The sequence below is a fragment of the Frankliniella occidentalis genome, unplaced genomic scaffold (assembly GCF_000697945.3).
Source record: "Frankliniella occidentalis isolate FOCC.00 unplaced genomic scaffold, Focc_3.1 Scaffold166, whole genome shotgun sequence".
Taxonomy (NCBI): Eukaryota; Metazoa; Arthropoda; class Insecta; order Thysanoptera; family Thripidae; genus Frankliniella; species Frankliniella occidentalis.
This window is the reverse complement of record NW_026267292.1, coordinates 44,160-57,682: the sequence shown is the minus strand read 5'-3', so window position 1 is coordinate 57,682 and position 13,523 is coordinate 44,160. Positions and strand designations below refer to the sequence as shown.

The following is a 13,523-nucleotide window of genomic DNA, read 5'->3' as shown; positions in this document are numbered from 1 at the left end:
TATAGCTGGTGCTTGGTCTAATATCAATGAAAAACAACATAAGCAGCCATAAAGAAATATCAGAAAAATCCAATACAACACAAGTTTTGCTGTTTAAATTAAATAAATTGATAAGTTAAAGTCTAAACTGAAACACAACAAAATATTGTTACATAACTTTATAGGAACACATTACTATGAACAATCTTTGGGCAGCCCTCCAATAGAACCAGAAACCAATCACCCATCACTCAAGGTTTTGTCATTACTAATTCAACACAGGTTTGCTAAATGCAAATTTATGGTAAACAAAATTATTCGATAAACGTACCATACTATACTGATCTGATCATAAATGATCGGTCCTGATGGGTCCATCAAAGAGGCACCAAAATGCCCTCATAATTTGTGGAAACATATTTATTGCAATACTGAACTACCAATTTACATTTAGCAAACACATGCTCCATGACAAAACACAAAACCTGAGATGATGGGTGATGGATGCCTTGTTCCGTTGGAGGGCCACCTTTTGTCAGTTTTGTACTTTGTGGTGATAAACTCTACTGAATAGATTTACACTCAGTCACGGAAGAAAGGGAGGACAATAATCAGAAATAACTTATATAGTGCCAGATAAGAATTGACAAATGCTCGCTAAACAATATTGGTATGGTAAGTCCACAATACAGGGTGTCCCGTAGACCACATATCACTTCCTTTTTTTTCCTTGTGCTGTATCTACATCTGTGGGCGGGTTGCTTACTCGCACGGCGCTAGGCACCACGGTGAGCAACGGTAGGCAAGCCCGCCCGCACGCCTGTATGCGGCAGAGTATATATTTAAATAAAAACCCCGCTCACTTCTGTAGTTATGCTGTACCGCACGCACGAGTACGGGCGGGTTGCCTACTCGCTCGGCTCGTAAGGCGCCGTGGACAGGGGCGATAGGCAAGCCCGCCCGCACTCGTGCGTGCGGTGCAGCATAACTACAAAAGTGAGCGGGCTTAATCAGCCACCTGGTATACAGATAGAATCTCAATAAGACTTTAAAAATAATCAAATACTGGACTAACAAGAAGAATATGACCAATGAACACAAAAGTGCCCTATTTTGTTTGGCTTGTTCTGAACATTTACTCAACTATTTACATGAATTGTAATGACTAATATGATATGTTAATGAAACACATTAAAAAAGACAGATAAAGTAAGGTACACAGTTCAGCCATCAGATCAGAACAACTGTTTTGATGGTTCAGCTTGGAGCAGAAAAATGAATGAAAAATACCTTTGGCTGCCCTGATTCAGTTGATCTGCATAAGTACAAAAGATATAAATCTTCTTAATATTGTGATTGATATGACACATCAATCAATAATTATCATTCTATCACAAGAGTTATACTTCATATCAAACGGCAAGATTAAATTTCTAATATGACACATAATCTGACAAACCTACATCTTCAACAGTGAAAATTATGTTATACAGAAACAATGAATTAAGGAAATTGGCAGCTAACAGCTTTAGATATAATACCAAATATTTAAAATGGTGAGTTCATTCCCAGTTTTGTCCCAAATTCAAGACGTGCTCTCTTCTGGTAACGCACATTTGCCCTGAAAATGAAGAAAGGCCCGTTAAAAATTGATGAAGAAGCAGTCCCCACAAAAAGAAGAAAGGCCCTGTACTTACTTTATTTCCTCCCATTTTACAAATTCATTAATCACACAGATGGCAAAAGGTGAAATGAGCGCTAAAACCATTGCTAACCAAGGGACATTGAGAATGGAAGCATCTTCTTGAGCGTCAAGAGACATTGCTCCTAAGTATAAGACTGAGTATACTGCTTGAACTAACAACCTGTAAGTTAAAGATAGATAACAGATAAGATAGTAACAAAAATAACAATGTTTGAACAATAGAAAATTCAAAGCTGTCTTACACAATAAGGGATGTACACAGCCACCAAACATTATTGTGTGGCCACTTATGCCAAGACAAATATTCTCTGTGGACAAAACTTATGGAAATGCATACTGAAAAAAAAGTACAAGTTAGAAGTTGCACACTTTCTAACACAATCTAAGTAAAGCTGATGGTCAGACATACCAAAATGAAGAAGAAGCACCATGACAGAGAAATGTTGAGCAATTAACAAACCAAAAAAGTGATTGTCCCAACCTCCCCATTTCAGAGAAGCATCAGGATCAACAGTAGGATACACCATAGTACAAGTTTCATTGCGTGCCAAAGCCATTTCTTTACAAAATGAATCCAATGTCACTGCATACAGTAGAAGTACTACTATAATTGTAGGCAAAAATTTTGCCCCATAACACCAGACAACAAAAATTGCCACCTACAAATAGATTTGAAGATTTTAATCAACATTAAATGGCAGCACTGTCCAAGAGAAACCAAAGTTCTCCACCGATCTACCTACTTACCCTTTTAGATGATATAACTGCTCCTTGTTTATTACTGGTAGGTCTTTGCATTACTTGAGAGTCAATTGGACTTCCCACAAGAGATAGTGAGAGAACAGGAATGATGACACACACAAACCACATAACCTGACCTTAAAATACAAATAAGCAATAAATCAAAAATCTAAATCTTGAATAAACAAACAATTTAAAATTTGGACTTACCAGTAGTGAACAGAGGAGGAAGCATTAGGAACACTCCCAATGTTTGAAGCGTGCTTAAGGAAACGCCACAGCAGACCCAGAATTGAACACAATTCCAAACACATTGCATGAAGTGACGAGCTTCCATTATCAGTTGGAAAAGTGAAATAGGGTTATCTCTTTTAAATCTAAGTGAGCAGGCAACAGAATTCAAAGCACGACTGAGATCTGTAGGCCCAGGACCTTTTCCATTTGTCACCGGATTTAATACCGCAACTTTCTGACAAACTTGTGGATACAATGGTTCCACGGCAATACTGCAATGAAAAAAGGGATTTTTGACAAATAATTAAATATGTTATATGAGCAATATGAGTAGAAATTACTGTACCTAGCATCTGCCTGTAGGAAAATCCCCATGTTCTCAGCATTAGCCGCCGAACCGAGAACACAAACAACTTCTCCATATTCTTGCATTATATGTAACATTTCACGAGTTGCATCAGGAGTACAATCAGTAAACAGAGACACAAGTAAGGGAACATTATCAATTTGTTCAAGATGAGGACGTATTTTATCTATTCCACGAGGTAATTTGGCCTGCAGAAAAAAATTGTGTAAGGTAAACAAAACAGAAACAAAGAGCTTCCAACATTATAAGATTAAGAATATTTCTTACTCTATTAGACATATCAAAATTAATTGGTGCACTTTGTTCAGTGGAATCTGTTAGGCAACTAAGAGAACGCCAAGCCTCTTGGTTTGGTTGACCTTCATTCAACGCGACACTATCTTGGCTAGCAAGACCTTCATCATCACAACCATCCCTAAAACAATGAAAAATATTATTTCAGTTATTTTTAAAAGTGTGATAAAAGATAAGATAGTTTAGAATAATGCACACCTGTTGTTACTTGTTTCCCAGTCAGGTGGGTTTGGAGGAAATGAATGTTCTAAATTTATAGCACTAGGTGCTGACAAACTCATTGTTCTTGATGCTGGAAGATTGCTACTGTAAAAATAAAAATTGAAAACTTTAAGGAAACCAAATGGATAAGAATTTAAAGTAATTCCAACAAAATCTACGTTTTACTTTCTTATAATTATGGGCTAAAGAACAAACAAGATGTGACTTTTATTTTCATGCAATGTTCACTCTGAAAATACAGTCAAAATAGAACAATGATGATACATCTACAGTCCAGACATAAAAAAACAGTCCATAGAGAATGAATGAACATTGCATACCGTGGTGGAATAAATTGCAGGGGTAAGTTGATATGTTGCTTGACCGAGGATGCAAGGCGAGCATTAGAGTAGTTTCGAGAGGGACCCGGTCTGATATCACTCGTATCACTGCCTGATCTGCACACAACACATACATGCATGCATGCACACACCAGCGAGCATTAAGCAAAACAGAAGACAAACAAAAGGCCCAGCAAAGAGTTAGAATGAAACCTGATGAGCAGAGAAAAAGTGTCAGCTTGATGACAAAAATGTGCCATGGTTTTTTATCTCCCAATAATCCAGCAAAATGCAAAAGCTGAAAGTAGAGGATATTATTTTATTTCCTAAAATTATAATAATAATAGGCATAACCTCAAGACCCCAAAATACCCACATTCAAACAGAACATTCAATTATAAAATGCAAATCAATTGAATGTCAAATATCACCCATTGAAAAATTTATTTCAGAATAGTATTAGATTATTTAAAGATTGATGTAAAATATAAATGAGGTAGAGAAGGCAATGTATACACAAATACAGTACATAAGCCATAATTGACCTCCCCTTTAATGAGCAAAACCATACCCATAGCATTCTTACCATAGATTATCCAAACAACAAAATAAAGTCGTAAGTTAGGAAAAAAATGAATAAAAAAGCCCTGAGGGTAAGAGACAAGCAAGAAATCATGATAATGTAGAAATGAACCTAATTGGAAAAAGTACCTGTTGCGCTCACTGAGAAGGGAAATATGACAATTCCAACCACTTTCCAATCCCATTTTTTCTGAAAAAACTCTTGAGCGCAATTCATTTTCTTTACTAAAATGTACAAAACGTACACAAGCTCTTTCCAGTTGCTCAATCAGCTTTACCTTTAAAAAGAGAACAAGATATGGATATAGACATAAATGGCAAGATCAAATCCCCAGTATTTTTTAATGTTGAAACCATTTTTAGACAAACCATATCAATTTGTGCTTGGTACTGCATTGTGACCATGCCGACAAACACTTGATTACACTGCAACTCAAAACATTCTTCCACACTGGTAACTTCTGTTTCTTTTGTCTCATAGCCAAACAGAGAATCTAATGGGTTAGCATAAAAAAATGTATAACATTTAAAATTCTAATGGTATTTTAATGAGGTAAAAGAAATTAAGCCTTACCAGTTGATTGAAAATTTGCCAGGAGGCCTTTGGACTTGCTATCCAATGCCAACGGAGTTGGACTTCTGTGAGGAGCATACAAATGGCGACTGTCTGCTGGTAGCTCCAGATAAACATTTCCAAGGGCAGGACTTATTGCCCTAGAAAGAGGACGGTAAGCAAATGCAGTGCAATATGCTGTGAGACTTGAGCGCTGGTAAAAGTCCAAAACTTTCTTCCTGCATGATAAACAGCATTATAGCAAGTATGCAAGACAGAAAGCATAACAAAATTGTAATAAAATAAAATGTGTCTTACCTGTCTGACTGAGACAGTGTGCACAAATCACGACCATCCCAATACTCAACACAAGAGTCTAAAATAATATCAGCTGTACCTTGGGACATAAGTTGCAGTGAATGGCTTGTTTGTTCCTGAACAACTACTGCCACCATATGAGGAAAGGGAAACTTCAGCTTCGTAGCAATAGGCAATGAGCGTGCAAACTTAATATCTCGCCTTGCTAATTCTGGTTGCTGCAGAAGGATAAAGGAATAAATGGGAATTGAGCTAGGCACCAACTGAAACTTAAGGCTGATTCATAGTTTTCAAAAGGCATGATCAGTAGATAGTACCTATACCTGTAAACATTCACCAGACTTACCACATGTCTGAAAGTTGATAGTTGCTGTTGCAGTTGAAACAAATCTTGGGCTTTGTCAACAAAACCAATTTGCTTAGCCAGCTCACACAAGCACCTAAAATCAACAAGATAAGATAGACATTAAAGTTTCCGTAAGGACACAGAATTTCCCACACAAAACATAAATTTAGACTACCCCAATACCATATGCAACTATGAGTTTCTAAAAACAAAGAACCAAAAAACACCTATCTCAAGTCAGAAGTCTAATAGATTAACATCTATTTTCCTTGAAAGAATACAAACAAATTATGTAAAAACATAAAAGCTTTTAAAAAAAAATAAAAAGAAAGAAAGAGTTTCCTAGAGACTTAACTAGAAAATCACTGACATGCTACTCAGCAATAAAGACACCAGATAAGACAAGGGGTGAAATTTTGTTGTATTCAACTTACATACAATCTAAAATTATTTATAGTGTGGCTACAGAGAGAATGAAACAAATTTAGATTGAGCAAAAGCTTTGTTTGTCTTTAAATATGTACAAAAATGTGGTGCTTAAGGTGATGCGGCAATTACCGGTAAACATGTTTAAGCATAGAAAAAAGAGACTACAGGAAAAGATGTTACCAAAAGAAGCAGCAAGGACAATATTATAGTGGGAGACAGACAGACAGATAGACAGAAAATCTAATAATAACCGATGGTACTAAGTCAGATCAGAAAATGCTTACCTTTTACATTGTCTGAAAGGCCAAGACAAAAACTTTCTTAGAATGATTGTCATAGAAATTTTTAAAAAATTACAATAAAGATCACAGTTTGAAATATGTTACATGATTGAAAGAAGGTTTTAAGAACACAAGACTGAGAATTTTAATTCAAAGCAGTATGGCCAACCCGATGTAGGGGAATATACATTTTCTTTATAAAAGAAATCTAGTGAGAGCATATGCACATTCACAGCACTTGCAAGCAAGACCAGTAGGTTGGAGGAAGGGGTACACCAGAGAGCAGCAGCAAGCATCATAATCATAACCCTTGAAGCACGTTTGTAAAACACAAGCACAACATAGAGGGAAAACATTTAAGACATAGTTGATATTGATATGTATCAGAGTCCTCATCTAAAAGTATAAACCGACCAACCCAATGTAGAAAATGACACCATAATCCATCATACAAACAATCCACCACCCTACTTTAACCAACCATCTGTTTCCCAGAGAGAGGAAAAAAAATCATACTTATTGACTGCAGGAAGTGCTGCAGCATCCCCAGCAATAGGATGGTTCCTGTCAAAAATGTCTATCAACAAAAGACCCTGAGTTTCATATTTGAGGAAAATGTTTACCTAACAGCTTAAAATGATGTCTATTTAAAGAATTCTGTACCTTTAAATTAAAATTCTGATGTAATGTGTGAATTAACTTCTGATAAGATTTGTGATAAGACGACTTCATGGAGTCCAAAAACAAATTTAAAGCTCATGATTTGACCAGCTATGCTATGGTCTAAAATGCAAAAAAGTCAAAGTAAATACCTGCGATTTGTAACAGGAACAAGATCTTCATCATGCAGAGCTTCACATGTCACATGTGCACAAAAAGCAGCATAGTGTTCCTGGGTTGCCATGTTGCAAGTGTTTAGAAGGATTGCCAAACCCAAGGGTTTCAGTGAAGATAAATACTGCTTCCATGTGTGGTCATCAAATTGAAGACGAAACGGACTGGAGTGATCATGCGTCAGGTCAAGTACCTCAGCTACAGTTGAAGATTCTTAAAAACCAAGAGATGTCAATGATCAATTAATTACCCATGCTGTAACTGATGTTCAGAGCAATTCAACCAAAATTAGGATGTGTACACTCAATTGTTTAACTATCATACCATTATTGCTAACACCTATTTTTGTGTCTTCGTTTGCATCCACCACTTCCATTGAGTTAGCAACTGCACCAGTGTCAGTATACAGAGCAGCATCTTCACTGACAAGACTGAAAATTAAATACAATGACATTAAAAATAATATGAAGTGATTATTATTGACTGTTGATTGTTGGTTTTGATGGATGGATAGATAGAAGTGAGAACAACATATTACCTTGATGAATGTGATGTAGGACTGGCATTGCGTAGAAAAAATACCTTCTCAGCAGTAGGATTGGGCCAGGACAATATTCCTTTTTTATCCACGCAACAAAGAGCCTAAAAATTTCAATTTACAGCGTACCATAAATTTTCAAAATATAAATAACATAAAGCGTGGTATGAGTGCAAACTTACTGTCATAGATCCTAAAACATGCAAAATGTTTGCAGATCGACAAAGAATTGGCTCAGTTCCTAGAAGAACACTGGAAAAATGATTACGAATTGATTGCCATGATAGTCTTAATGGGTTTTGTTGAGGTTCAGCTTCAACATCTTCAAATGGATCTAAACACTTCTGTAATTAAAAAAGTACAATTAGATACAAATGGCAATATGATTTAATTTACAAAAGCAAGGTCATATCGATATCATATACTGTACATTATTTTCATGAGGTGAAAGATCTAGTATGGCAAGTAGACGAGCCATTCCAAGACAATTTAAGAGCAGCCAGGTTGTGGGGAATACTAAAGGTAAAAGAGGAAGCACAATAGCAACAGGTTGTAACAAAAGCATTTCAATCCATGATCCAGATGAAACCCAATGATGAAGGTATCCAAGTCTTACTAAATTGACAAGAAGCACTAGTATCTAGAAATAGAGAAAGAGAGAGTTAACATTTGCAAGAAGAAATTTAAAAAATGAAAATTTAGACACTTAGAAAACAAAAGAACATTAAATTCACAGCTGGGCATTGTTGTCTGTTTTGTTTCTTACCAGTATGGTGGGTAGAAAAATTAGCTCAACGTATTTAAGCATGAGATTATGCCGTTGGCTATTGTAATATGTGATAGGCCGATTTAGAGCTTGCTCCATAGCAATACGTAAGTTATTTATGTATGGAGTTTGCTTCAGTACATATTCTTCGTTTTGGAGAGGTGCACGAGAAGTTGGCAGGGAAAATATTTCAGTCCTCTTGCTAGGAGCTGGACTAAACAGTTCTCCAGTTTGAAGATTCGGTAAATCTCTATCAGCCTTGAAAAATAATAATTATATATTTATAAGTTAAATAAAATGTATAGGTCATTTGTAGGAGGCAAGCACATACATCAATAGGAGAGCAAGGGCCAGGTGCAGGTTGACCAGGTCTCATAACAACAACATCCCCAGCAACTAACAAGGCCCATGGCAAGTTCACCAGCTTTCCATCACGATGGGTCCACTGAAGAGTTATGCAGGGTGACAGTGGTGAGCATAGGTGTGGATAATTTTCAGGCTTCCAGTTACTCCACTCCACAGCCTCTATAAGAGAAAGTGATAAAAACTTGATTACACACACAATTCAGTCCATAAAATAGGATTTGTACTGAACTTTAATACCCCCAGTCTTCTTGCTCAATTTACCTTTAACTTTGTGTAAGAGGGCAGAAACACCCAGAGGTATTTCATTGTGTCTCAATTTGTTATCCCAAGCAACAGCAGAAACATTTACTATAGTCAAAATAAATACCAATGTGGCTTCTAAAGGTAACGTACCCAACCTACAACAGAACATGGCTGATCTTTTAGAAATTTATTTAAAATACCCTCACATAATTTTGATGAGAAGGATATCTGGCTTACCTCGGATGGTCAGAAGAGACATAGCTAACAAGCATACAAACACTACATATGAGCAGAGCCAAAGCAGAAGTCCAACATATTGTTGTATAATTGCTTCGACAATATAAAGTTTCATATAACCAAGAGTATTTGTGTCTGAAATAATTTTGTTTTAAATGATGAAGATATTAAATGCAAGATGTGTTCAAAACTAATGCTATATAAATCTTACTGATGTTCCTTGGCCAAAAGTTGTTCACGAAGGAGATCATGAATATCAGTGTAGAGTTGACTTAAAGCCTCTTTGGTCGAGAGACCAACAAAATTATTCTCGACATCTTTCAGATTTGGTTTTTCTGCCTTCTCTCCTGTTTTTGGTTGTTTTGCAGAGATGATTTCAGGGACTGTTTGTACGTCATCCATGAGGGACCTGGCCTCAAGATTGGCTGTTGATGGCATCGCTTCTGATATTTAAAAAGAATCTGTAACAAATGTAAGGCAATTCCTCCCTGTCAGATGTAATTTTTTTGAGCGTCCACCCATTATTCCTCCTAATATTTTACTAAGGCAGCTTTCACAGAACATTTCAGAAACAACTGTACTAAAACAGTCTAAAATTTTGAGAAGGGACAGTCCAGTCTAGTGATGTTAGGAGAGATTATAATACAGCTCTAATACTATGCAAAATAGAAGGAAATATATCAGAAAACAACAAGAACTTACTTCCTATGGTCTTGTGATGGAAATTTCTTAGGTTAGCTATTTTTCCCCTAGAGACAATTACATCTTGAAGAATTATTAAATTGAAGCATGGCAGTAAATGTGGTCAATCAAGGATATCCAAGAAATTTAAACGCACGACGATGACATGAATAAGTCCATTTTCTCCAATTCGAGACGGTTTCTTCTGCTAATGGATCGGCTGTTGATATTTTTGACCTTTCCCTCCCTTCCCCGCACCCCTTTCACTTCTTCCCCTTTCAGCTATTTTCTATTTTCACTCTTCAACCCTCCCATCTTCGACTTCTGGGTTAAAGACAACACAAGTCTTCTTTACTCCTATTTTTATTTGATTAGAACCATTAATAAAATTGAAAGAAAAGTAAAATCGCAATTTGAAAAGAGTGTTTCAGAACCTGGCCGAACAGAAAAACAGTTCTCTCTTACAGCCAAGTAGTCGTTGGAGCAAAAGAAAGAGCCGGCCGTCACCATTCGCATTCGCGCAGTTCATTGATGACGGAGCGGTTCTAACAAAGATGGCGGGCGCAATGTTGTTTGAGCGAGCTCAATCCGTGTCAAATCCAAACACAAACCTTTCTATCATCGGCGACGATGAAGAAGAGGACAAAATCCGTGAAAAGGAGCAAGATATCCTTGAATTGGGCGAGCGTTACAAGAAAGAAGGCAAGGCCAACGAACTCGCTGACCTCATCAAGGCCACAAGGCCCTTTCTGAGTCAGATAAGTAAGGCTAAGGCTGCTAAACTTGTCCGCTCTTTGGTGGATTTCTTCCTCGATCTAGAAGCCGGTATTGGTATCGAAGTACAGCTATGCAAGGAATGTATCGAATGGGCCAAAGAAGAGCGGAGGACCTTCTTGAGACAGTCACTGGAGGCAAGACTCATTGCACTCTATTTCGACACTGGCATGTTCGCAGAAGCCTTGCAATTAGGCTCAAATCTCCTCCGAGAACTGAAGAAGTTGGATGACAAGAATCTTCTGGTTGAAGTCCTCTTGTTAGAGAGTAAGACATACCATGCTCTCAGCAATTTATCGAAAGCTAGAGCAGCACTCACCTCTGCTCGGACCACTGCCAACTCCATCTATTGTCCTCCTAAAATGCAAGCTGCACTTGATCTCCAGTCTGGTATCCTTCATGCAGCTGATGAAAGGGATTTCAAGACTGCGTACTCATATTTCTATGAGGCTTTTGAAGGCTATGACAGTGTGGAGAGCTCAAAGACCCTTACTGCATTGAAGTATATGTTGCTGTCAAAAATCATGCTGAACTCACCCGAAGACGTGCAACAAATTGTCAGCGGCAAACTAGCTATCAAGTATGCTGGTAAGGACATTGAAGCAATGAAAGCAGTTGCACAAGCAAGTCACAAGAGGTCTTTGGCTGATTTTCAACAAGCTCTCAAGATGTATCGCCCTGAGCTGGAAGAGGATGTAATTGTCTGTGCTCATCTTGGCACTCTCTATGATAACATGCTGGAGCAGAATTTGTGCCGCATCATTGAGCCATATTCACGAGTTGAAGTTGAGCATGTCGCCAAGTGCATCAAGCTCCCCATGGTGCAGGTTGAAAAGAAGCTTTCTCAGATGATTTTGGACAAGAAGTTCCAAGGAATCTTAGATCAGGGTGAAGGTGTTCTCATTGTGTTTGAAGAGAGGCCTGTCGATAAAACCTATGAAATGGCTCTTGAAACTATTCACAGTATGGGAAAAGTTGTGGATACTTTATATCAGAAGGCAAAGAAGCTTACATGATTTTGATCTTCATATTGTAATCTAATTAAATCTGGTATGCTAAGTATTAAGCAGAACGTGATATAGACACTTTCGACTGGCAAATTTTTTTGATTAGGGGTACTTATTTTTTACATGATGAATCCTGCATTGGTCAAGCTATTTCTGGAAGACCTTTGCATCTTACTTCTAAGCACTTTTTTCTGAAGAGGGATTGTCGCATGATTATAATAGTTCAATGCCTTTTGTTGGCCTATTTAATTTAACCTCCATATTGTGTTTTGTTTTGTTACTAACGTTGGTTATATGCTTAAATTGCATACCAGCCAGGAGGGTATAATTTAATCAGGGTAATTTTCAGTTTGTTGCACTCTTACAAGCAACTGCATTAAAGCATTTCGTCCCGATTGTAGGTGAGGGATGCAGTCATGGTTAAACTAACTTCCATTCAACGGCTCTGTAGCATTTTTTTCAAACATCTTGTCAACTGGTTATTACATACTTGTACATACATTATTAACTCATTCATTTCCCCTAAAAATTTGAGCATTTATCTTCAAGCTAAAATTAAATTAAACATCTTTGTATTGCCTTTGGAGTTAAGTCCCAAAGATCTCCATTCTCAACCGGAAAAAAAATTGGATTGTTATGTGTTTGTTCTTTTTTTGTCTCTTTTTTGTCTAATGTTCTAGTTGGTATGTATATTCTACCTTCAGATTGGATAAATGTTCAGTGCTAGGATGTGATGATATTGTGTTTGGTGAGAAAATAAATTATAACATTATCTATCTATATAGTTTTATTCATCCCTTCTTTGAATTCACCACATGAGTGTCTTATCGAGCCAAGAGAACTTGAAACAGTGGGACAGAGTGCACAAATTAACAACATCTCAGAAATCTTAAGATTTCTCTCCAAAAAGATTAATGGCAAGTATAATTAAAGAGAAGTGTTTTCTGTAAGATCCTCATCAAATAAGATAGGGAACTTGTATGATGTTTAATGTTGATCTATTGTAACAGTTAATTATTTCACACTTTCCAAATGAAGATGAACCTAAAAGTTCAATAAGTGCGTTGGCGGTGGCATTCCCGCCGAGGAAGGGCGTGGGGAACGGGGTGGGGGAGAAGACCGCAAAAGATGAAACGAGGCTGATTTTTTTTTTTTTTTTTAACTTTTGGAGTTTTGAACCGCCATTTAGGCGTACCCTTTTCAAGCTGACTGGCAACATGAACATGCACATGCACCAGTCGCACTGCGCAAGTGCGAAGGCGCAGCCGCAACCCGCAGCTCTGATGAAAGGCTGCCTTGCCGGTGGCGTTCAAGGAGTCGACCGGACCGACGACCGACCAAAAGTCCAAGTAGCCATGCCCTTCCCTCCATTTCCCCCGCCCTGCCACGTAGGCCGGCGTCACCGCTAGCGTCCCGCATCAAATGCGAGGGACGGCCTCCTGGCGTGTACAGTAGACGGGGTTTCTCCTCCGAATTCCTTACATGCAGCCTACAATTATGCCGCCAAAGCTGCCATGGGCGCGCAAGCGGACTATACAGACGCATGGACGCCAACGCTCCCTAGCGGTGGTGTTGAGAATCAGTTCGGAGCAATTTTCGGGGAAATTTTTACTTTGCTTGTGGAACAGCGACGCGCAATTCACTGTGGTGTAATTTTTAGGGTATGTTGTGAAATTTTTGAGTATTTTCGACCCCCCTAAGAGCCG

General features: G+C 37.8%; 2 protein-coding genes across 9 annotated transcripts; one reads left to right on the top strand and one right to left on the bottom strand.

Annotated features, from left to right (window-relative positions):
* LOC113208938 (transmembrane protein 94) lies at positions 1–10,289 on the bottom strand. Of its 8 annotated transcripts, none has more exons than XM_026426196.2 (27): positions 10,058–10,289; positions 9,567–9,816; positions 9,356–9,490; positions 9,137–9,273; positions 8,841–9,034; positions 8,510–8,767; positions 8,174–8,383; positions 7,926–8,087; positions 7,744–7,847; positions 7,530–7,636; positions 7,184–7,418; positions 6,888–6,935; positions 5,662–5,755; positions 5,316–5,533; positions 5,019–5,236; positions 4,814–4,938; positions 4,574–4,722; positions 3,863–3,979; positions 3,519–3,626; positions 3,294–3,441; positions 3,006–3,214; positions 2,636–2,931; positions 2,432–2,562; positions 2,094–2,343; positions 1,927–2,020; positions 1,677–1,844; positions 1–1,600 (listed from the first exon to the last, which is right to left on the bottom strand). In XM_026426196.2, exons 2-27 carry the CDS (start codon positions 9,791–9,793, stop codon positions 1,528–1,530), a joined length of 4,215 nt encoding a protein of 1,404 aa, XP_026281981.1. In that variant the 5' UTR covers positions 9,794–9,816; positions 10,058–10,289; the 3' UTR covers positions 1–1,527. The 8 variants fall into 8 exon arrangements, with proteins under 8 accessions (XP_026281981.1, XP_026281983.1, XP_026281984.1 ...); XM_026426198.2 differs by having other exon boundaries at positions 3,519–3,623; XM_026426199.2 differs by lacking the exon at positions 6,888–6,935 and adding an exon at positions 6,375–6,386.
* Positions 10,290–10,531: 242 nt separating this feature from the next.
* LOC113208943 (26S proteasome non-ATPase regulatory subunit 11) lies at positions 10,532–12,593 on the top strand. The gene has a single exon (XM_026426233.2). It carries the CDS (start codon positions 10,591–10,593, stop codon positions 11,824–11,826), a length of 1,236 nt encoding a protein of 411 aa, XP_026282018.1. The 5' UTR covers positions 10,532–10,590; the 3' UTR covers positions 11,827–12,593.
* Positions 12,594–13,523: the final 930 nt, after the last annotated feature.